Here is a 24,484-nt window from a genome sequence, read left to right as displayed (position 1 = left end):
AACCCACATATCAGACTGCTTGTTAAGTCTAGTTTGTATTCGCATATGTCCTTCACTTAACCATAAAGATGCTGAACCTTTTATTCATGCTTTTCATTTGTTAATCTTTGTTAACATTAGTTAATAAAAATACAGCTGTTCATTGTTTGTTCATGTTAGTTCACAAAGCATATACTAATGTTAACAAATATAACTTTTGATTGTAATAAAATATTAGTAAATGCTGAAATTATAAATGCTGTAGAAGTACTATTGTTCATTCTTAGTTCATGTGAACTAAAGTAGTTAATTAATGAAACCTTTTTGTAAATTGTTACCAACATCACTATTAGCTCTATATTAGCAAACAAGGCAATTGCATAGTTTCATCAGCTGAAAACAGAAACAGAAAACGCCTTACTCATGCACTGTAGCTGTCAACTATGACCAGAATTTATTATTCATAATCAGCAGATAAACTATATATGTCCCTTTTAAAATCCAGTGTTATTATTACTGAGAAAATTTGTGATAAGAACGATAAGGCAAATGTAAGGTTAGTTATGCATGATGTTTCAAAGGTGTGGTCATGGAAACATTTTTCTTAGAGAGCAAAGAAATTTCGCTAAGAAATGCTTTATTTGAAATTTTTAACAAAAGAGAAAATCAACACTAAAAACAAGTTTATCTGGGTTAAAATGCTTTTATAGTGATTTTCCTGACTTTAGAACACATACAAGAAGTACATACAAGTGGTTACTGTAGTGATATACGAATATATCAGAGAAATTTCATCAAGAACCACAATCTTTCTCTCACTCCCTATTAGCCAAACACACTGCATCGCTGTCCTGAGTCACCAGTCGCCTCAAAGAACATGAAGTCCTGTGGGACAACACAGAGAAACAATAAAATGAAATGTACGAATGGCCATATAAAAAAAGTAATGGGTATGCATTGGTGGATGAATGGATGTTTTATGTCATATCTCACTATAAGGAAACATGCTCCCAGAAGAACTGCTTTCATCCTCACGTCCAAGTCCATGGGAAAGTTAATGCCAAAATTGTCCGTATCAGTCAGTGACTCTTTGATCAGGCCAGTCCACTGTTTACTGATACGACCAACTGGATGCCCGTCCTTACCGGTAACCTGCACCAGAGGACAGACAAACGCACATAACCTTTGGTCAAACTATTCAAAAAAATCTTGTGAAATCCCAAAAAATAATCCACCACCAGATATTGTTCGTGTCAGTGTTTCACTAACAGGTGAATAAGAATAATAAGGTGATAAACTGACAAAATCACACATGAATACATACGTCAAAATCCACATCCCCACAGCAGCTTATGGCACACATAGGCCCCTCGATGGACAGCACCTTTGTTTTGGACATGTCATAGATGGAGAACATGGGCCTAAACACATGCCAGTCTTGCTTGATGTAGCCTATTGTATTCCCTGGTGGAGACTGCACTTCCATCTTCAGTCAGTCACATCCACACAGGGAAAAGAATTGGAAAAGGGGTTATATAAATATAGTACATTTTGCAAAGACAACATTTTGTTGAACAAATCTGTTTTGTTGTAATGGTTTTATTTTTTCTATCTCTAAAGGTCAACACAGAACTTCAGTAATTACCTCTTGAAGACAGCAGGGGAAACAGCAGGACGTGCAGCGGTAAGGCCTTATTAAGTGAATCACTTCCTGATCAAAATTATCTGTTATCTGCAGATCAAAGCTCCTCAGAGGACCACAGATATTGCGTGTGCAGCAGTCAGTGTTTTCTTTAGCGTGGAAGATCTTTTGACCCAGGCTGTTCTTAATCTCATACTGATTATTAGTCTCAAAGCCAATAATGGCTGGAAAAGAAGAGAATTTGTTCATTAGCATCTTAACTTTATGTGCATTTTGACATATATTTAGTGACAACAGTGTCCAAAAATGCAGTGCCCAAATGTATATAATACATTCAAAAGTTTGGGGTCTGTAAGATATGCCCCACAGCTGCGTTATGCGTTAGCAGCTGCGTATATATATTTGCTATGTATTCTATTAATACAATACAAAGTATATATATATATATATATATATATATATATATATATATATATATATATATATATATATATATATATATATATATATTTTTTTTTTTACAGGATTCTTTGATGAATAGAATGTTCAAAAGATTTTCACAATTTTTTTAAAGAAATCTTTTGATCAATTTAATAATAATTTTTTTGTTTGTTTACAGCTTTACAACTGTTTAAACAATAATATTAAGCAGTGCAACCATTTTCAACACTGATTATGTGACACTGAAGACTGGAGTGCTGGATGCAGATAATTATATTTTAAGATATATTCAAATTGAAATGTAATTTTAAATTGTAATAATATTTCACAATATTACTGTTTTATTGTATTTTTGATCCAATAAATGCAGCTGTGGTGAGACTTATTTCAAAAACATACAAATCTTACCAACCTCAAACTTGGTAGTGCTTGGTAGTGTAGAATAGTAAAATGCCATAAAATAATAAATGAGTTGCTTTACCTTCAAGGAGCTCAATCTTTTGATGGACTAATATCTGGTCAATCTGTTAGAGCAGGACAGGGAGCAAATGTTAGTGAATGTGCTTCTTGTATAGCACTATATATTTACTGTCCTCTGAAAATAACTCAGCATACGGCCATTATTGTCAAAATAGCTGGCAACAAATGTGAGGACACCCTAAGTCAAGGTTCACCAATCTCGGTCCTGAAGGGCCGCTGTCCTGCAGAGTTTAGCTCCAACCAGCTCCAACACACCTGTTTGAAAGTTTCTAGTATGCCTAATGAGACCTTGATTAGCTGGTTCAGGTGTGTTTAATTGGGGTTGGAGCTAAACTCTACAGGACAGCGGCCCTCCAGGACCGAGATTGGTGAACCCTGCCCTAAGTGATAATAGCTGTACGTCTTTTAACCATGCAAAGCCACATGTCCTATTCATCGTTCATGTTTTTGTCTGCTTGACTGGACCATACAAATTGTTGTATCTTGTATTAGAGCAGTTCAAATTTGTGCTATGAGAACAATTCTCTCATACTGACCACTGGATGTTCAACATGGCACCTCATGGCAAAGAACTCTCTAAGGATTTGAGAATTAGAATTGTTGCTCTCCACAAAGATGGCCTAGGCCAGGGGTGTCAAACTCAGTTCCTGGAGGGCCACAACCCTGCAGAGTTTAGCTCCAACCAGCTCCAAAAACACCTGCCTGGAAGTTTCTAGTAATCCTGAAGACCTTGATTAGCTGATCAGGTGTGTTTAATTAGGGTTGGAGCTAAACTCTGCAGGGCTGTGGCCCTCCAGGAATTGAGTTTGACACCCCTGGCCTAGGCTATAAGAAGATTGGTAACACCCTGAAACTGTGTTACGGTACAGTGGCCATGGTCATACAGAGGTTTTCCAAGATGGGTTCCACTCGCAACAGGCCTCGCAAGGGTCAATCAAAGAATTTGAGTCCTTGTGCTGTGCATCAGGTGCAGAAGCTGGCTTCAAAAAACAGACGCAGGAGTGCTGCCAGCATTGCTTTAGAGGTTGCCGAAGCCGAAGGTCAGCTTGTCAGTGCTCAGACCATACGCCGCACACTGCAACAAGTCAGTTTGCATGGCCGTCGTCCCAGAAGGAAGCCTCTTCTGAAGCTGGCTCACAAGAAAGCCCGCAAACAGTTTGCTGAAAGCAACCTGTCCAAGAGCATGAATTACTGGAACCATGTCCTGTGGTCTGATGAGACTAAGATAAACTTGTTTGGCTCAGATGGTGTCCAGCATGTGTGGCAACGCCCTGGTGAGGAGTACCAAGAAAATTGTGTCTTGCCTACAGTCGAGCATGGTGGTAGCATCATGGTCTGGGGCTGCATGAGTGCTGCTGGTACTGGGGAGCTGAGCTTCATTGAGGAAAACATGGATTCCAACATGTACTGTGACATTCTGAAGCAGAACATGATGCCCTCCCTTCAGAAACTGGGCCGAACGGCATGATAACGACCATAAACACACCGCCAAGATAACAACTGTCTTGCTGAGGAAGCTGAAGGTGAAGGTGATGGAGTGGCCAAGTATGTCTCCAGACCTGAACCCTATTGAGCACCTGTGGTGCTTCCTCAAGCGGAAGGTGGAGAAGAACCATGCGCCTAACATCCAGCAGCTCCGTGATGTCATTATGGAGGAGTGGAAGAGGATCCCAGCAACAACCTGTGCAGCTCTGGTGAAGTCCATGCCCAGGAGGATTAAGGCAGTGCTAGATCACAATGCTGCTCACACAAAATATTGACACTTTGGACAGTTCTGACATATTCACTTAAGGCCCGTTCACACCAAGCACGATAACGATAAAGCTAACGATAAAGATAACTATATATGCGTCCACAGCAACGACCGATAACGGTCTTTTTATTCTAAGCACGCGCGCGCCCGGATGATCCAGATCCATTTTAAATGCGCGAGACCTTTAAATTAGAGTGGATTCTGATTGGCTGTCAGTGTTTTATCGTTCGACAGCTGGAAAAAAATCGTTCTGAAAGTGATCCCAACGATATCGTTCCTCATATCTTTATCGTTATAGTTGTGGTGTGAACTCTGTTATTCTTTAATATGGAGAACGATTTTTAGAATTATATCTTTATCGTTATCTTTATAGTTATCGTCCTTGGTGTGAACGGGCCTTAATGCTGGGGACACACGACTAGCTGACACATTCTCTGACTGTTTTCATCGACTGCAGCAGATTTTAAACACCGACTTTGAACACAGACTGAACGCGCTGAACACGCGTTTGGGCATGATCAGTCATACGTATCAAATTACATTCATAACCGGCCTTAAAGTGTGTCCCCAGTTATTACTGCAGTTATTAGAGAGAGAGATGTTGCAATAATGAGACAGAAAAGCATGTGCGTCAATATTATTATTTATTTATTAATTAATTCAATTCCTTTTAATTAATTCGAATTCATTCTTTTTTTTTCTATTATTGACAGATGACAAACTAAATAAATGAAACACAAATCCCTTTTAACAAGCAGGCCTATCAATAATTATTTATTTGTTATATTATCTGCAATAATAATCCGTGCTGCAGGATTATCCATTTATTTAGCCTATATTCAGTTTAATTATCTATTGATTATAGATAGGACTATATACTTTATTTATTCAAATTAAACTGCATGTTTCCATTGATTGTGAAGCTAGACATTGAAAATTGCAGATCAAGCGCATGCGGCTAAATGTTTTTTCTTGTTATGAATTGTATCCTATTTTCCGTTATTACCGTTAACTACGCGAAGTGATATGGAACTGTAATGCGGTCAAGACCTGCCTGGAACTACTTTAGCCGTGCGTTTCCCTGAAAATAATGCACACCTTAGAACGTTCGTCAACCAATCAGATACAAGCATTCAACGGCCCTGTAGTATAAATATATATATATACACTCACACACATATTCCATTGTACATTTCCCCATCACAAAATACCTATTATTGTGTATATCTTCACATATTACATATTATATTACTCCTGGAACTATGGAATACTACAACACGTTATGGTCTCACTGTCTTATTTCCAAATGTCATGCTCACCTGTGAAAGGTACTCCAAACCAGGTGGCACAGCCGCTGGGCTAGAATAAGGCTGGGCCATGTTAACCTCAGTAAATGGCAAGAAGTGTTCTAACAAAAGGGAAAAATAATGATTCCATACACCTCACAAACAAAACAATCCATTGTACTAAACCAGTGTAAAGTAACAGAAAATTTGCTTTATTTGCTTCTAATCTTATAGTTGAACGATACAACACGCTCCTTGCCAAATAGCTTTTGGTAGGTTTTAAAGATACACAGAGCCCGATGATCCTCTAGGAAAGCATTCAAGGCCATTTCTATTTAATTACTTCGAAACACATAACATGTTGCTTCAAAGTAAAATCCTGCTGACAATAACACGTTTTTTTTTTTTTTTTTTGCTTTTTCCTTTAAGGACTTTCCTCTCTAAAAATGTTTTTACATTTTTGAACCTGAAGAAAATTAAACTTACACAAGTAAAATTACATAAAACCAAATCAAAATCCCATATTTTATGTGCTTACCTCAGGTTCAGTAGCTGACAGTTACAGCGTTACAGCAGATGAGCAGTGTAGAATCACACACCTGCACTGGAGCATGTGACTGGGGAGAGTATGTGTGAATGTCTTGTCACACCCATTTGACTACACTCCCTTTGGACATTGCTCAGAGAGAGAGCAGTGACAACAACAAACAAAACAGTGCAAATTAACGTCAACGTTTATTTTCAGAATTTACTGCTGTATATGGTCAGAAAAATATAGCGTTTCCTCATCTTTCAAACATATACACCTGTACATACATATACTATATACACTGGGATGAGCAGGACACAAACAAAATAAGAAAAATTACAAATGCTTTCATTCTTAAAATAAAAATTGAACAATTCTACCATGATTTTTTGATGAAAGTTGGAAATGATGCCTAAAATCTTGAACAGCAACTTAATACACAAATAACAAAAATCAAGCAATATGTCTAAATATGTTGAAATTTGCTTTACAACAGTCAAAGGTTAATCTGAGAACTTCCTGGAACAGTTCAAGTGAGGATATTCATCACAAGACTGAAAAACTTTTGCTAGAACATCACTTAGAAAATATAATTACATTGATTTGAACAGTGTTTGAGTCGTACAGATCTGTGTTGGAGGTATCCCTTATCTTACGCTCATAATTGCACCCATCAGATCGATCTTAGAGTGCTCCTTGACCCCAATTTTTTTTTTTTAACACTGGATTCATTTAGAACACCACTTCACTGGAAGTAGCATTGCGGTTAAATGTCATGAAAAAAATGCAAAAAAAGAAAAGAAATATCTTAATGGTCCTTTATGCTAAATTAAATTTCTTTCTTGACTTGTAGTGAGATATTACCCGGACATGCTCTTGTGACGTGAACAAAAATCACTGAATTTTTTATTTATTTCGGTTTTAATCTAAATAGTTTGCTTTGAAATACCAGAGGGCCAAAAGAGATCCACATAATATATGGTCATAGTGCATATTTTCCACCCATATTCATTTTAGTTTATTTGTGTACAATCAAAATACAGTAGTGCAAATAAGTGCATGAGATTTAGGAAGCCTTCTTAAACCTGAAAGCCACTTAATATCACAAACCAAGACCAAATTGTCAACACAGAACAAATGATAACAAATGGAGTTATATAAATCAAATCTTTTAATTTAACAGAAACTAATTAATAGAAATCAGAAAAGTAAAAAGGACTGGAATGAGAACATCTCGTCCATTTAAATACACACATCTGCACCCATACACTCCTTCTCATAGGTCTCTTTTGACCGTGGAACCCCGAGAGTCCCTGCATCTGTAGCAGTAGAAAATGTCAGGTACGTTGGACTTCTTAATCTTAGCGCAGGAGAGATGAACCCATATGGAGCACTCGTCACATTCAATCATGGGACGTCCGGCAAAAGGCTTCCCACAGTAACAAGTAATCAGATCCCATGAATCATCACCTACAGTAGATAAAACAATATAAATGGATGACAGATTTATTGCAGCAATAAAAAAATACAAAAGCCTTTTCTTCAAGGCTGAAGATACTTGTTTAGTTTAAAAGGCAACACATCTATAACATGAATGTGTTATTATAGCTGAATACATACATACATATATATATATATATATATATATATATATATATATATATATATATATATATATATAGATAGATAGATAGATAGATAGATGTGTGTGTGTATGTATATACAAACTGCAACCTTTTAATTGCACTGCATTAAATGCAATATTAACATACCAAGTCTGACACTTACCAGACTCCACCATAATATCCTCATCCGTCACCAGTGTGTCTGTTTCGCAAGAGCTCAGGTCTGTTTCTTGATTGGACTCCAGTTTAAGCCCCGCCTCATGCAAGTGAATGGCCTGTTCCGTTAGTCCCTCCTCCTTTTGAAGCCCCTCATTCAGAGGGCTTGTGGGTGTAAAGTGACTCTCAGTCTTTATCGATCTCTTCATTTTCTTCAGTGCTGCTTTCGATTGTTTGTGTGCTCTTGCCTCCGAGATGCTTTTTCTTGGCCCTCCTAAAGATAAGCGTCCGAGTTTCTTCACCTTCTTCCTCTCAGCTTTACTATGAAGATGGATCTGGTTCAGAGAGTCTTTCAGTCTCATCTGGTCTAAGGAGCTGTCCGACTGAAGATGGCTGAACTCTGTGCTGCTGCTGTCAGTCTCAGCTTTGTAGACCAAGTTGTGAATGCTGTTGAGGTCGGAGTGAGCGTCGGTCCAGCTATCCTTTACGGACCCTTCACCGGAGAGCTCAGAAAGCTCGTGTGTACATGGAGATGAAGACGGAGACCACGAACTCTCCTGAAAACACACATCAGCAGAATTGAACAAAAATGTAGTACCCTCATAATCTGCATAAGATTTTGCATTGCATGGTGGAATGTAAGTAGTCATAACTTAATATTTTTCAAATGACCCTAAGTGAAAAAATGTAGGGCCCTATGATTTCCGTGATGCGGAAAACGCGGACGGAATCACGGAATTTACACATGAGAACGGAATTCTCTTATACGCGCGGAATCGCACGGAATTTGCATATATTTTGTTGACATATTATTTAAACATTTTTTTTTTACTTCCTTCTCATTTTTTCAGTTTAAAACAACAAACGTAGAAAGGTCTCTACCTAAACCCAGAGCCATATAGAGAGACATCTGTCAATACAGTTAATATACAGGGATGCAAACAGCGCGCTTTTCAGTATGCGCGCAAGCGTGAACCACTAGTGTTTCTTCTTGCTGCGTATCTTTTACTGTCAATGGCAGGGGTCTCCGTGGCCTGATTGGAGGTAACTAGCTCGTCAAGGGGCCGTTCACATGTCGTGTCTTTTGCGCGCTCAAGTTCGTTATTTCAAATGTAGGCAGCACGGCAAGCGCGCTCATAATTGAAGGCTCATTTTTTCCAGGCGCAGCGAGATGAAAACGCCTCAACTTTTCAGAATGCCGCAAGCGCACCACAGTTCATGTGACAAGAACCAACATATCAACTTCACCCTTTCCGTAACAACATTGAAAGCTCAGTCAACATAAAGGATGGGGGTGCACCACAAACACTACGGGTGTTTTTCTCTTCTCCGTAAATAAATCTTGTAGCAGAGCTACAGCAAGCGTTTTTTGGTGGTGGAAATCTATTAGCTACTAAAACTTTCTTTGTTGTTGTGGAGAGCGCAGTGCATGGTTGCATAACAACGACAGACGCCACGGGAAAATCGGACCGAATTTTACTATTAATAATAAAAGATAAGCTAATGTGCATTGTATTTGTAAATGTCAGTAATCTTTTTTGACTCATTCTTTTTATAAAAATGATTTAAAGGCTTAAATATGTGAGGTTTATCTTTTTTATAAAACATTTTTTGTGAAAAATTATTTAAAGGCTAATTTAAACTCTAATTTAATATTCATCAATCCTACCTTGTAACTGTTACCTTCATGTTACTGTTATTTTTGGCCAGAGATTTGTTGAAGGTTTGGCTGAATTTTGGAGAATTTTGAATGTGCTTTGCTGAATATATTAACAGTTTAAATAAAAAAAGCTGAATTGTGAGTTTGTGTAACAGAATTTTAAAAGGTCAATACTGCTTAGAAGTGAAAAGAAAGAAAAGCAAATCCGAAAGGGCTTAAAAAAAAAAAAAAAAAAAAAAAAAAACCGAATTTGAAAAAAATAAATAAAACGGAATTTGAGAAAAAATAAAACAGATTTCATAGGGCCCTAAAAATGTCAACGTTTTGAATGCTGACATGATATTACTATATTTTCCTGTTTAACTCTTTCATCGTCATTGATGAAAATTGTAAATGACAATCACAATGCTTCCGTGCCACTGATAGAAATTTTCAGCTTTCCGTGAATTCACTGTTATACGGTAGGTTACATTTAGCCGTTTTTCACATATAAATATTCATCAACTCACACATCAGTTGTGGTAAACGGAAGATCAAGCATGTTCGCGTGATGTGCGAGAACCAATGAGGTTTGTTCTCGCGCTTCAAGCAGGTTCGGTTGAGCTTCTGTTTATGTTTGCTGATCAATGTTTACATGTGAATAAAAGCCTCAATTAAATCTGTTCATCATATAAAACGATCGAGTATCTTCAGAAAATTTGGATTAAACCGTTTAATTCTTATGGATCCGTTTTACGATCTCTTAATTAACTTTTTGAAGCGTCAAAGTGGTAGTTGCGTAGCTGTCAATGAAGGGACAGAAAGCTCTAAGATTTTATCAAAAATATCTTAATTTGTGATCCCAAGATGAATTAAAGTCTTATGGGTTTGAACCAATACGAGGGCGAGTAATTAATGACAGAATTTTCCTTTACTTATTTTAAGAAACAATTGTGTCAGCAGCAGGTGATTACCACAAAGACGGTCGGAGTTACCCCTTGATTTCTGTACAAAATGATAGTTTTGTTTTATGACATTCAACTCACTTCTGTTTGAGGTGGAATGTACCCAGCATAGGCCAGGACAAAGCTGCAAAACTTATTAAAATCCTCAACAGTCCTCTTCCTACGCTCTGGAGGCTGGAACAAAGACAAATTACATTAATAGTGACCAATAATAATGATTAATAGTACATTTAGACTGATTTAGACTATATATATAAAATGTTACGACACCAATGTCAAATAATTTTCAAAAAAAACAACATATTTTTGCCAATTAGGTTCAGTGATTAAAACAGATACTGATCTTATCCACAGCCCATCCCCCCATGTTCGGCCACATGTGGCCTAAGCTATAAATAAGTAACGAGCCTGTGTCACCATTTAAAACCATTACAGAACATAACTGCGACAGCACTTACCAAAGCCTCAGTTTTACATTTCCGGACGGTGTCTGTAAAGGAAACAGAAGACATCTGCATTACTGGCAAACAATGTTAACGTTAAACGCTGAAACTAACGTTACAGCGTTAAACCCAACTGTCAAGTTAGCTTTAGCTTATGCTATCTAGATACTGTTAAAGTAACTTAAGAGTCATTTTCGTACGTGATTATTGGAATGCGACAGGTGTAAGCAAAAGATATCGATTTTAAAACGTTAAACTTTGTTGCAAATGCATGAGTGCAAACTCATTTGCTCGAGTAACGTTAAGCATCTTCACATCCGAACAAGAGCTGCTTATGCTAAAAGCTAAAGACGAGCAGATGAAAGATTGTCTAGTCAGCGAAACAAGGAAGCCAATTGGTGTAAGAACTTTTCAAATATGCTTAGAAAATTACATGTTACGTATCTGGAGATAGTATAGAGAAGCCGTTACGTGTAACGTACTTAACCTAAGAGGATATATCACTGGTAACGTTAGCATGAGTAAGTTAGTTAATCCATCCAGGAGCTCTTTGTTAAATGGGTGTGTTATACGAGGCTCGTTTAAAACATCGAGTACTGGAGTGATAGACTACAAAAACGAGAAAAGTAATATTCATATGACAATAAGAAAAGCACGTATTTACCTTGGTGATGATCCATAATACCCAACATGGTGGGGTGGTAACGTTACCACAAAGTTGTGTTCTTCTTAAGGTTGGCTCTTTGATTTCCAGCTAATGACCTTATGGAGTCACTTTGAATAGCGAAATGTCTTCCAAGTAATATATATATATATATATATATATCTGTCCAGTTGGTTTTGGACTTAACAGACAACTAAGTTAATAAGCTAACTGTTAGCGCACAACCGAAGGATTTGCCATATGCTCACGGCGGTCTTGCGATCAAAACAGCAATACTTTGCAAATTACCAGTTTTTTTCGAAAATCTGATCACGGATCAGATAAAACAAAGCTGAAGTGTGTATTATTTCGCCCAGACCTCAATTATAGATGATAATGACGATGAAATGTCGTCGATCAGTCCTCGTCCTCGTTGATAACCAGCGAATTGAAGCCGGAGGCTTTAGATTTACAAAACCGATAACGCCTTGATTGTATCCGCAAACTTGAAAAAATACAAAGTCTGCGGTTAATTTCCGAAAAAATCAGAAACTATCTTTTTGCACAACTGCATTCAACAAAGTCTTGCACGTCTGGGTTACGCGCGGTCTCAACAGGAATCACCCTGTGACGCAACCGCGCAAAGAGCGCCAGACTCTTTGCCTGATGCATATTGATGATAACGTAATGAATATGCATGAAAGTTCGTCAAAGATAACGCAAAACCTGCCAAAATATCCAACGTAACGTTTAATTCTATACATTGATGGAATACCCGGTGCCCAAATTTTGAACATGTCAACATATTATGCGTGGCTTGGTGGCAGTTGCGTCCATGGTTGCGTCCTTGTGTCCTTACGATGAACAACACAGGAAATGGAGAAGCTGTGGTTCTATAGGCGCCATGTTGGATCATTTGCGCAATACCTTTGCACGTAAAATCTCCACTAGGGGAGCCATAATGGCGCACTCTCTTTTACCCTGACTTCCTTAATCCTGGTAGTCAGCTGACCTATGTCGTGACAATTTTTTCCCTCGCTACACTGGTAGGATATTCCACGGATTGTCGTTCATTGCATGCCAATACAGTAAGATGAATCTTTTATTTATATATACAATTATTTGTTATTGCTGTCAGACCAGTCTGTTTGGTCCTATCTCATTTCTACTCTGGTGAAATCTGCTCATTTGCTGATCAGAGGCTTTGCTATCAACCATCTGTCACCTGACATCCAATGGTTCCTTACGACAGTCTTCTAGATCTCGTAATTCAATAGTGCGTTTAGTACAGCAATCAAATTCATAACATTTTTTTGATACTCATGTATAGTATGTGTGTTGATCTAAATGAATACCGGTCGGCCATAGTGGTTCTGTTAGTATTACTATTTTGCTATGTTGACATCAAGAAAGTCTTTAAATTTGACAGTGGTTATTGCAATATTTATCATACCAATAAGATTGAAACTCACATTTGATTTCAAGTATTGCTTTGAACTGGAACAACACAGTAGACTTTGTGGATCTATTGGGAAAAATGAAAATCTTGACAATGTTGATTTTAGATTTGGCGTTTGTCTGAAAGAAATTGATGCGTTTTGAATGATTCTCACTGTCTCACACTTCCACTTTCAGGTTTTCTAACACACAAGATGGATTTTTCCAAACTGCCTAAAATCCGAGATGAGGAACGTGAGGATCAGTTTGGATTTGTGCATGGGGTTTCAGGCCCAGGTAAGAAATAAAAACATGTTCTCAATGTTCATATATATTAAGTCCAAATTAATGAAGTCCCTTTGTCACGAAATTGTACGCACAGCACAAATTTTATATCTCAAGTAGTGTATTTTGACTGTGTCACAAATATAAGAATTGAAGATGTTAGTCATGTGATGGACAGGTTACAGTCTGTGTGTCTGTTCACTGCAGTGGTGACGGCCACTAGGATGGCAGGGGCGGCCATGTATGAACTAGTGCGTGTTGGCCACTGTGAGCTGGTGGGAGAGATTATCCGATTGGAGGGAGATATGGCAACCATCCAGGTGTACGAAGAGACCTGTATCCTTTACCATTCATCAGTGATTTACTTACTCTGTAACCCTTGAAAAAGTTTTCAATCAAGTTAATCCAAATTTAGTTTTAGAATTGGTAGGAAAAATGGGTATTTAATATCTTATTTAAAGTTTTAATAACTCAAGTATGGTTTTCTTCATGAAAATTGCTGAAGAAGCTGGCATGGCGTTAAAAAAACAAACAAACTTATTCTACATTTGCACCAACACAGATACTCACAATCATGAAGAGTATGTTTTGTGATCAAAATAAAGTACCAAAAAATACTATAGTGTGCACAGAATTAATACCAAGATTCAATAATTTAAAGTACCCTGCAGTAAATATGGTAATCATTCAGCACTGTGGTATGTGGCAATCATGGTGCTGCCACGTTACGCTTTTGCATGTGTTTGTATTTGTCTATATGTTTTCCTGAGCTATCTACAGCTGGAGTTTCTGTTGGAGATCCTGTGCTCCGTACTGGAAAACCCCTCTCTGTGGAGCTGGGGCCTGGAATCATGGGCTCCATCTTTGACGGTATTCAGCGTCCCCTGAAAGACATCAATGACCTCACAAACAGCATCTACATCCCTAGAGGGGTTAACATTGGAGCTTTAAACCGGGACCTAAAGTGGGAATTCTCTCCTTTTCAAAACCTGAGGGTAAGGAACTCTGTGTGTCTTTCTCTGTATAAAGGGCCGTCATGCAAGTGGTTTTTCAGTGACAGTTCTGCACTTTTTCCTAAGACTGTGAGTCATGATAGTCTAGTGCTATATTTTTATTATATGGATGGGGGCTGGGTTAATTTTTAATATCATTTGCAAATGAACTTGACTGCCAGTGATCACCCCACATTTTCATTTATGGAAAACAGTGGAAATTCACTTTTTGATGCCACTGTTTGTGTTTCATGGCGGAAATCCTACCGCTTTATTTATAACAAAATTTTACTTTTTGGTTTTCATTGTAATAATTTTCAGAACCATTTCTATTCTTTTTAATTATGAAATGAAGCAAGGAGATACATTATTAACACCTTTACTGTCGCGATTCCAGAATATAAAAGGGATAGTTCAACCAAAAATGAAAATTCTGTCATCATTTACTCTCCCTCATGTGGTTTCAAACCAATAAGATTTTGGTTGAGAAAATGATGATAGAATTTTCATTTTTGGTGATCTATCCCTTTAACAATATTATAAGTGTTCTGTAGCTTTTAGAAACAAATGAATTTAAACCATCAGCACCGGACACCGCAAGGCTAAACTGTACCTTATCTATGTGTTTGGAAGCACAGCACGCATCATTTTTGGCCATATAATAGATATCTCAATAACTGGTTGTGTTGATACATTACTATTTTGTAAAATTTTAACCACCCGTCCCGCATGCAACAACTCCTTTGTCATACACAAGCTAGGGAAAATTCACCAAACGGCAACAATTGTAACAACAAATATATATTATTTGTATATTACATTTAAATGATGTACTGCATGTTTATGTTAATTGGACTCTCTGACTGGTTTTTCAGGTTGGAAGTCACATTACAGGGGGTGATATCTATGGATTGGTGTATGAGAACTCTCTCATCAAGCACAAGATCATGCTGCCCCCCCGCAGCAGGGGAACAGTCACCTACCTCGCTCCTCCAGGAAATTATGACGTTTCTGTGAGTCACACTCACAATCATCCTCACATGTCCTTAAATACTTACACACATTTATAGACGTGCACGTGAGAGTCATTCACGTCAATTTAAACTTATTTGTATAGCGTCCTACAAAGGCAACAGATAGAAAAACTGATGTTTAGGTAAGATAAGACCTAATCTCACTAAATACTGTAACTTCCCTTTTCACTGTGTGTGTGTGTGTCAGGATGTGGTGCTGGAACTGGAGTTTGAAGGAGTGAAGGATAAGTTCACCATGGTGCAGGTGTGGCCTGTGCGACAGGTGAGGCCTGTTACTGAGAAGCTCCCTGCCAACCACCCTCTGCTGACTGGACAGAGAGTGCTGGATGCCCTCTTTCCGTGAGTCTCAAAATCACACTCATTATCTTTCCACAACTGAGACCGTAAAGTTTATAGTGTAGCTGACACTTACTTTAATATTTCTGCTAGGGCTAGACAGTTAATCATATTTTAATCATGATCACAATTTCTGCTTCTCTCAATTAATTAAGCAGAATCGTCTGCGATTTTGGCCCTCTGGTTATTTATCCTGAAAAAGTTATTTATCCTTTATCTTTCATTGGTAACAAGCCACCACAAGCCTTTATGTTTGTAGAGTTTAAATCCCCATATCAGAGCTTTACTTTTAAATTGATACATTTCCTGCCCAGTGTTTAAGCAGACAAACATAAATGTTGGATTTTTGGCGATCACCACTGCCATTCTGCTCAATTGGATGTGTAATAAAGCCAGTCTGTTGGCGCTTGTGCTATTTGCTTTGCTTCTGTGAGCAAACCTTCTCAGCAATGACCTGTATAAATAAATGATACATATAATAAATCAGGAAACTACATGAGGTAAATTAAACTGTGCGTATGAGTTGACACACTCTTGATTTGTTGTTTTGGGTCAGTGAGATTTTTTTTTAAATGTCTCTTATGCTCACCTCATTTATTTGATCAAAAATACAGCAAAAACGATAATATTGTAAAATATTATTACAAATTTAAAATAACTTTTATATTTGAAGTGTGACATGATCCTTCAGAAGTCATTATAATATTGCTGATTTGGTGCTCAAGAAACATTTCTTATCATTTTCAATGTAGAAAACCGTTCTGCTGCTTAATATTCTTGCGGAAACCATGACCATTTTTTCCAGGATTCTGTGATGAATAGAAAGTTCAAAAGAACAGCATTTGGATCAATATCAATTTAATGCATCTTTGCTGAATAAAAATACTAATTTCTAAAATTCATTTCTTACGGACCCCAAACTTTTGAATGGTAGTGTACAGTACGTGAAAGTGGAATAATTCTGATGAAATGTACAAAGTAATTTCTTAAATGACACAGTCGTGATTATCAGTTACGGTGCAATCCTAACTTCTGCCGTTTTGCAGTTGTGTCCAAGGAGGAACCACAGCCATTCCAGGAGCCTTTGGCTGTGGTAAAACTGTCATCTCTCAGTCTCTCTCCAAGTACTCCAACAGTGATGTCATCGTTTACGTTGGTTGCGGCGAGCGCGGAAACGAGATGTCTGAAGTATTAAGAGACTTTCCAGAGGTTGGTATGGCACTGAGTTTAATGACAGCATACTTGGTCACTTTGCTTAATACCACGTTTATGAATGCGATATGAAATTCATACCTAGAATGGTTAAAGGAGTTTTTTTTGTAAATTTGGAGTGCTGTCAGTACAGAGAACAACGACAAAAATCGGTGTTGCCTACACCTTGTTATCCTCTTTTTAAAATTTGCACCCTGTTGACTTCAATGGGGCAAGTTTTAAACCTGCTTTAACAGTAATCGATTGTCGAGTTCACGCGCGTGATCATAGGTAACTAAACCTTTGCGCGTGAACTCGACAATCGATTACTGTGGACTTTGACCGAAAACAGGAAGAAAATACAGGTATGTGCGCTGGCTGAATTAACATCACTTTTATTAATATCTTTCACATCTACTGCAGTCAGATTCACCGTGTTCACTCTGAAGGAATCACTCACAATGGCTGGGCACTTGTAATGACACATCAAGGATGTTAAGAGGCTAAAAGCAGGTTTAAAACTTGCCCCATTGAAGTCAACAGGGTGCATATTTTAAAAAGAGGATAACACGGTGTAGGCAACACCGATTTTTGTCGTTGTTCTCTGTACTGACAGCACTCCAAATTTACAAAAAAAATGAGCTCAATGTTAAAATTGACCGGAGTTCTCCTTTAATGTGACCCTGTTGTGTGGTTTAGATGATTGACAGAAATTTTGTTTAATAGCTCACCATGGAGGTGGATGGGAAGGTGGAGAGCATTATGAAGAGAACAGCACTGGTGGCCAACACCTCAAACATGCCTGTGGCTGCCAGAGAAGCCTCCATTTACACTGGTAAACACAACAGCCATCTGTAGAAAGTAAAGTGTGCTGTAATGTTGAGTGCCTTGAAACAGGTTTTTAGAAAACACAATTATTAATAGTAAAATGAGATGTAAGAGAAGAGAAAGTATAGTTTGTGTGTGGAGGCATGTATCTTGATAGATAGTATGCCTGTGTGTCACCAGGTATCACATTGTCTGAGTACTTCAGAGACATGGGCTATAATGTCAGTATGATGGCTGACTCCACCTCTCGATGGGCTGAGGCTCTTAGGGAGATCTCGGGACGTTTGGCTGAGATGCCTGCTGGTATGTACAGCTCAACAATCCCTGTTTTGTGTCCACTGCAAATTTCTGTGTTTAAGTAAATTATATAAGTACAAATAATAATTGTGTTCACCAAGGATGCATTAAATTGATTAAATTGAAAATGCTGTTCTTTTGAACTTTCTATTAATCAGATTATCCTGAAGAAAAAAATGCATCTTGATTTCCACAAAAATATTAAGCAGCACAACTGTTTTCAGTGTTAATGAAGATAATAAGAAATGTTTCTTGAGCAGCAAACCAGCATATTATAATGGTTTCTGAACGATCATATGACTGAAGACTGGAGTAATGATGCTGACAATTCAGCTTTGCCATCAGTGTAATATATTATTTCACAGTATTACTGTTTTTACTGTATATTCAATCAAATATGCTAATAATAATCAACAACAATGCTACAATCAGCCTTGTTGTTTTCAAAAACATTTGAAATATCTTACAGTAAAAAATAAATCTTACCCTAAACTTTTGTGATTGCAGGATTGCTAAATCGCAAACCATTTAACTTAAATATTGTCTGCATGTACTGCATACTTTAAAGTTATGGCATTGGCAGAGAAATGTGTGTAAAACATATCTCACACTGGAGGTATTCCTTCAAATGCTGGTTGTTTGTACCTCATTCACAACAACTTCTTTGTCTAGACCAATATTACTTATACTGGATAATCAAATCTTCCTGTTTTCCTCCCACAGATAGTGGGTATCCCGCATACCTTGGAGCCCGCCTGGCATCGTTCTATGAGAGAGCAGGTCGAGTGAAGTGCCTGGGTAACCCAGAGAGAGAGGGCAGCGTCAGCATTGTGGGAGCGTAAGTTTCTACAGACTTTGATGTTTATAAAAATATAACATGTATTTGTAGCTATTGTGTGGGGGGTTATAACTGCAGGTGTTTCTGTTCTTTCCAAATGAATGTTTCCCTACAGTGTGTCTCCCCCTGGTGGTGACTTCTCAGATCCTGTGACTTCTGCCACTCTTGGTATTGTGCAGGTGGGTGGATATATTCATTTAACTCTTAAATATAGCAGTGTAGTAGAATCTTTCATTATTTCTCTTCTCATTTGAACTGTTGCTTTTAGGTGTTCTGGGGTCTAGATAAGAAGCTCGCCCAGAGGAAACACTTTCCCTCTGTTAACTGGCTTATCAGTTACAGTAAATATACACGAGCGCTGGATGAGTACTATGACAAACACTTCCAAGAGTTTGTGCCGCTGCGTACCAAAGCCAAAGAGATTCTGCAGGAGGAGGAGGACCTGGCTGAGATTGTGCAACTTGTTGGAAAGGTGAGTTTTTGTCTTAGACATTGTTTGTCAAATAGTGTTAGTAATGTTAGTAATACATAGCGAAGTTTAGGGGTGTGCATCAGAGCCAATTTCTGTAACTGTAATAATTACAAAATTTCTGTATCTGTATTCATGAAATTACATGAGAAGCCCATTTTAAATGTAATTCTGTAAGTTATGTCAGGACAATCATCTACAACCTCAAATAAGAGGAATCAGACTCTATATAAAATAGCTGATTAGAAAACATGGAAGTTGAAAGAAACTATTCAGTGTTTGAAAATTGCATACATAAATACATAATATGAATATTAATCCTATTATCCTATTATTCAGTAGAATTTGTTATTCGTTTTGAAGCCATTCTCCATGCCTTTCCGAATAAGGTATTCGGCTTCGGGAACATCTCAAATGTTGCATGTATTTAGCATTTTTTTGTAAAGTGATATATATATTTTTTTTTTTTTTATGTTATGTTATACAATATTTTTGTATTGATTCTGAATGCATGCCTGGGTTTATTTTGTTTCCTTACCCATAGGCATCTCTGGCTGAGACAGATAAAATCACTCTGGAGGTGGCCAAACTCATTAAAGATGACTTCCTGCAGCAGAACGGTTACACTCCCTATGACAGGTATAGTCGTCATCTGTACAATAAAGAATGTGACGTTCCCACAGCCCCTGTTTTTTGATTTCTCATTGTTCTAGTAGCATGTTTGTCAGTCTGTACTAATTCTTTTCTACATTATCTCCCTGTCTCTTTCTCGTCTAGGTTCTGTCCTTTCTATAAGACGGTGGGGATCCTGTCCAATATGATAGCTTTTTATGACCTGTCCCGGCATGCTGTTGAAACCACAGCACAGAGCGATAATAAGATCACCTGGGCGCAGATCCGTGAACACATGGGAGAAATTCTTTATCGGATCAGCTCCATGAAGTTTAAGGTACTGTTACTCAAGTATTGATGTTGGTAAAGATCATAGACCACAGGATTCTCTTTGAGGATGTAGGCAATGACCAGTTTCAATTTGCCCAGTTTAATTCAGTGTTTCAGAGTTATTGTTAATTGAGTTTTTTCAGTTCAAATTTCAGTTATAGAAAAATTGCGTGCCCCCTCAGATTTTTGAGCCAAATTAATTTGAATGTAGCTTCCAAAAGACAAAAAAGAATCATTTTTCATTTGATAACTAAATCTTTGAAGCGTACGATCACACCGGTGTGATTAGAACGTTCACCGCGTCACGTGATCTACTGCTAAATTCAAATCTGTGTTCGTGCTTTGGCTGGTGCCAAATATCATAACATTAGCCGCTTTCCGACCGGAGGAACCTTTTCACAGTTCCTAGAACTATTGGCTAAAGTACCCGGATGTCGGCGTGTTCGCACCGCAGGAACTAGGAACGATTTTATTTCTAGGAACTCCATTTGTAGGAACTAATTTAGGTCCTACTTCAGAGTAGGGTCTAAACCAGCATATAAGACCTTATGTAGCTCCGCCCCTTTTCAGCGCTGCGCTCATTGTCTTTTGACTTCCGGTCTGTATTTTCACAGCGTTTTGCGTGTTTATTAATGAACGGCTCGTTTTAAAATCTTCCCGGTCGATTTACATTTGTTTAGTCATCTGCTTTAAACATTACAGTCCTCATGATAACTTTCGTTAACTTTACATTAAGTAAATCCACTTAAAAAGCTAATTACTCCTGGACAGAAATGCCATATAAATATACAGAGCGACCGCAAAACGGAAGTTAAAAGACAATTTTCCAAAGATGGCGGCGCCCTTGTTTCTCTGGCGCATAAGGTCTATAGGAACTATCCGTGACGTTTAGTGTACGCTGATGACCGAACGCACGCGGAACACCAGCACCCGCCATTTTTAAAACAGCTAGAATGTAAACACACAGATTATAGCCTATATTTACTCCATAAACTAACTATACAAACATGGAAAATAGTGATAGATGGGTCTCTAAACCTTTATGCTGAAGAGAAAATCCAACGCAACTTTGAGGGGACCAAGCCAAACATGATTATATATTTCTGCTCAGCTAGCAACACTGGACATCAACCACACGGCATAGGCTAATAACCTTTTTTCATATACTGTCTACTTTCTATAACAGTTCTATCTAATAAGATATTAAACAGTACTGTTAGACAGATCGCTAACTAATAAACACAGAGAATGCGAGCATTGTTAGCTCTGGCGTTCTCAGCGCCGCCAAAATAAAGGTCCGTCGCGCCGTCAAAATAAAAGTCACCGTGCTTGCGTCACTCCCTTACCCCTCCTACCAGTTCCTATGGCCACTTGGCCAGTGCGAACGCAAACAGCAAAACCGAGTTTGGGGGAGAGTAGTTCTTAGAACTGTCTAGAAGTGGACAGTTCCTAGAACTAAGTTCCTAGAAGTACTTGGTCGGAAATTATCCGACCGACTATTATCATATATCGCAAAGGTTCAGAGTTTTTCAACCATATAATGTTTATTTTATGTTTTTGACATTTAAAGCAAATAAAAATATTTATAGTTAATATATATATATATATATATATATATATATATATATATATATATATATATATATATATATATATATATATATATAAATATAAATATACACTGATATATATGGAAGCAGCAATAATCCTTTCAAATATAATTTGACGACGTTTTATTGATATCCACTGTCACATGTCATATGATGACATTGCAGCAATTATTTCAGCAAAAGGAAAAAAATATATAAATATGAATAAATACTATAATAGTATACAGACCATCATATTTTTAGCATTATTTAATGAGGATTGGTTGAGTCTGTTGTTTCCCATCCTGATCCTGTTTTGGACAAAAAGGCCATAAATTATTTTTTACATGTTTACAAAAAATGAGGCATAAAAATATGCTATTAAAAATATTGAAAGGGATAGTTCTTCCCAAAAATTAAAATTAGCCCATTATTTACTCACCCTTAAGCCATCCTAGGTGTATATGACATTCTTCTTTCAGATGAATACAATCAGAAGTATATTAAAAAAAATGTCCTGACTCTTCCAAGCTTTATATTTTTTGAAGTCTATCAAAGTGCATCCATCCATGATAAAAGCGCTCCACGCGGCTCTGGGGGGTTAATATAGGCCTTCTGAAGTGAAGCGATGCGTTCGTGTAAGAAAAATATCCAGATTTAAAACTTTATCAACTAAAATAACTAGCTTCCGGCAGACGGCCAAGGATGACTTGAGGGTGAGTAAATCAGGGGGCTAATTTTCATTTTTGGGTGAAACTAACTATCCCTTTAAAATGTCCTTAAAAATCAAATATTGTAATTCATTATTATTATTAAACTCTTAGACCCAACAATATGCAACATAATAACCATTTATAGGTTCCCCCAGATAAAACAAATATTGCATAGTACAGTGTTAACTCTCACTACATCTGAATCTGAATTTATCCTACAATACAAGGACATGAAATTGATTTGAATAGTGACTGAAAATGTGTTTATTATAATTTATTTTATTAAAATGATTTATTATAGTATATTTATTTAATATATAATATTTAATATAAATTGTAATAAAAATATATAAACCTGTTTTTTATTTACATTTTTTTTACAGTCATTTCATTCAGTTAACATTGACCAATTTTACATACTGTAATGGCATGTGTGTGTTCTGCAGGATCCAGTCAAAGAGGGTGAAGCAAAGATCAAAGCTGACTACGCTCAACTGCTGGAAGACATGCAGAATTCTTTCCGCACTCTTGAGGACTAAAAGCAACCTTTGACCTCACTCGTCTCCCACCTCTCTCCTCCCCTGTGCTGTGCAGTGCATTTCCCAGTGCTCCCTTGTGCATGTGTACCTCTCGTCTTAATATACACTAAAGCTGTTCAGCTGATCTCAACGAATGAAAGTCAGAGCCAGTAGCCATCGCTAATCTGAATATGTTCTTTATAAAGTGTAAACGGAGTGTGTTCTCACTCTATAGCTACAGCTGTTACTTGGTGTTTGAACTGCAAGATTGTATTTTAGCATCTCAAGCAAATGCCTCTGTGATCTCTGTGCTGAGAACACTTGAAGCACGAAAACAAAATTCATCTTTTTTTCGCACCACCTTTCCCATGAGTCCTTGTTGCATGTGTTTGGAGCCCGGGGGAGCACAGTGTTTATTTTCATCTCCTTTTTTTTCTCTGTGACCAATAGAAATGTGTTATACAATAATGGGAACAATTGAAGTCAGAAAGGGATCATGGAAGCTTCCCTTATTTATTTGAATCTTGTTTTGTCTCATGAATGTGATTTCTGCTTTAAGTGTGTTCCTTTGACTGTTTATCATATTCATGTGAGTGAGCTTGTATGAGTTAGAGTGTGTGTGTGGGTAGATTTATCGTGGCTTCTGTAGTTACACATTTATTGTGTGTGCTGTTGTGTGTTCAGTTCCAAAGAATTAAACGATTGGAAACTGTTTAAATGACTCTGTTTTATAATAACAAAAAAATAGATGATTTTCATCTAGTTCCTCTCACTGATTGTTTACATACAACTGTTCAAATATTCGGGGTTGGTAAGATCATTTTCTATTTTTATATATTTAAAAATGAAAAAATCAACATTTTCAGCATCATTACTCCAGTCTTCAGTGTCACACGATCCTCCAGAAGTCATTCTAATATGCTGATTTGCTGCTCAATTAACATTTATTTTGTATTATTGTTAAAAACAGTAACAGAAAATGGTCTGTTTTTGTGGAAACCATGACACTCTTTACAGGATCCTGAATTAAAAGTTCAAAAGAACAGTGCTTATTTGAAATAGAAATCTTCTGCAACAATGTAAGTCTTTACTCTGACTTTTGATCAATTTAATGCATCCTTGCTGAATAAAAGTATTCATTTCTTTCAAAGAAATAAAAAGTGACGTACTGACCCCAAACTTCTGAACGGTAGTGTAGGTTTGTGTTTCTACTTTTAAAAGCTTTATAAATCAACAATATATTACACACCTGTGACCAGTTTTTTTTCTCAGGGACATAGAAAAATTGTTTTGTGTTGACCTGGCCTCATGGAAATTTTTCAGCCTGTGGATACTTGTGTAGTTACACGAGACAAGGAAATTCACCAGACACGCTGAATGATAAAACTTGTTTATTTGTGTCAGAAAGATAGATGGGGATTTTCACAGTAAGCA

The 24,484-nt window shown here is 37.3% G+C and overlaps 3 protein-coding genes across 3 annotated transcripts; 1 reads left to right on the top strand and 2 right to left on the bottom strand.

The window, feature by feature from the left end:
* Positions 1 to 596: 596 nt before the first annotated feature.
* Positions 597 to 6,243, bottom strand: plscr3a (phospholipid scramblase 3a). The gene is made up of 7 exons (XM_079871058.1): positions 6,120 to 6,243; positions 5,615 to 5,703; positions 2,544 to 2,586; positions 1,625 to 1,845; positions 1,304 to 1,465; positions 973 to 1,131; positions 597 to 864 (listed from the first exon to the last, which is right to left on the bottom strand). Exons 2-7 carry the CDS (start codon positions 5,672 to 5,674, stop codon positions 805 to 807), a joined length of 705 nt encoding a protein of 234 aa, XP_079727184.1. The 5' UTR covers positions 5,675 to 5,703; positions 6,120 to 6,243; the 3' UTR covers positions 597 to 804.
* Positions 6,244 to 6,297: 54 nt separating this feature from the next.
* phf23a (PHD finger protein 23a) lies at positions 6,298 to 11,759 on the bottom strand. Its single transcript, XM_079871054.1, has 5 exons — positions 11,603 to 11,759; positions 10,954 to 10,985; positions 10,577 to 10,669; positions 7,899 to 8,448; positions 6,298 to 7,580 (listed from the first exon to the last, which is right to left on the bottom strand). The coding sequence occupies exons 1-5, from the start codon at positions 11,628 to 11,630 to the stop codon at positions 7,387 to 7,389; spliced, it is 897 nt and encodes a 298-aa protein (XP_079727180.1). The 5' UTR covers positions 11,631 to 11,759; the 3' UTR covers positions 6,298 to 7,386.
* A 460-nt stretch (positions 11,760 to 12,219) lies between these two features.
* On the top strand, positions 12,220 to 24,454 carry atp6v1aa (ATPase H+ transporting V1 subunit Aa). Its single transcript, XM_079871042.1, has 15 exons — positions 12,220 to 12,669; positions 13,217 to 13,315; positions 13,511 to 13,639; positions 14,084 to 14,298; positions 15,171 to 15,308; positions 15,517 to 15,668; positions 16,712 to 16,874; positions 17,583 to 17,691; positions 17,865 to 17,987; positions 18,705 to 18,819; positions 18,935 to 18,998; positions 19,088 to 19,291; positions 19,833 to 19,927; positions 20,066 to 20,237; positions 22,979 to 24,454. The coding sequence occupies exons 2-15, from the start codon at positions 13,234 to 13,236 to the stop codon at positions 23,069 to 23,071; spliced, it is 1,854 nt and encodes a 617-aa protein (XP_079727168.1). The 5' UTR covers positions 12,220 to 12,669; positions 13,217 to 13,233; the 3' UTR covers positions 23,072 to 24,454.
* Positions 24,455 to 24,484: the final 30 nt, after the last annotated feature.

This window comes from Squalius cephalus (genome assembly GCF_949319135.1).
Source record: "Squalius cephalus genome assembly, chromosome: 5".
Taxonomy (NCBI): domain Eukaryota; kingdom Metazoa; phylum Chordata; class Actinopteri; order Cypriniformes; family Leuciscidae; genus Squalius; species Squalius cephalus.
The sequence above is the reverse complement of the archived record's forward strand: the minus strand, read 5'-3'. Positions and strand labels throughout refer to the sequence as shown.

What these genes read in the sequence shown, in the direction of transcription:
- plscr3a (XM_079871058.1), bottom strand. Translation starts at nt 5,674, where the DNA reads ATGGCCCAGCCTTATTCTAGCCCAGCGGCTGTGCCACCTGGTTTGGAG. An exon ending in AAAGATTGAGCTCCTTGAAG is followed by an intron (nt 1,846 to 2,543) that starts GTAAAGCAACTC and finishes CTTCTTTTCCAG; the next exon opens with CCATTATTGGCTTTGAGACT. An exon ending in TCCCCTGCTGTCTTCAAGAG is followed by an intron (nt 1,466 to 1,624) that starts GTAATTACTGAA and finishes GACTGACTGAAG; the next exon opens with ATGGAAGTGCAGTCTCCACC.
- phf23a (XM_079871054.1), bottom strand. Translation starts at nt 11,630, where the DNA reads ATGTTGGGTATTATGGATCATCACCAAG. An exon ending in TATTATGGATCATCACCAAG is followed by an intron (nt 10,986 to 11,602) that starts GTAAATACGTGC and finishes TTTCCTTTACAG; the next exon opens with ACACCGTCCGGAAATGTAAA. An exon ending in ACATTCCACCTCAAACAGAA is followed by an intron (nt 8,449 to 10,576) that starts GTGAGTTGAATG and finishes GTGTGTTTTCAG; the next exon opens with GAGAGTTCGTGGTCTCCGTC.
- atp6v1aa (XM_079871042.1), top strand. Translation starts at nt 13,234, where the DNA reads ATGGATTTTTCCAAACTGCCTAAAATCCGAGATGAGGAACGTGAGGAT. An exon ending in CCAGGTGTACGAAGAGACCT is followed by an intron (nt 13,640 to 14,083) that starts GTATCCTTTACC and finishes AGCTATCTACAG; the next exon opens with CTGGAGTTTCTGTTGGAGAT. An exon ending in TTGTGCAACTTGTTGGAAAG is followed by an intron (nt 19,292 to 19,832) that starts GTGAGTTTTTGT and finishes CCTTACCCATAG; the next exon opens with GCATCTCTGGCTGAGACAGA.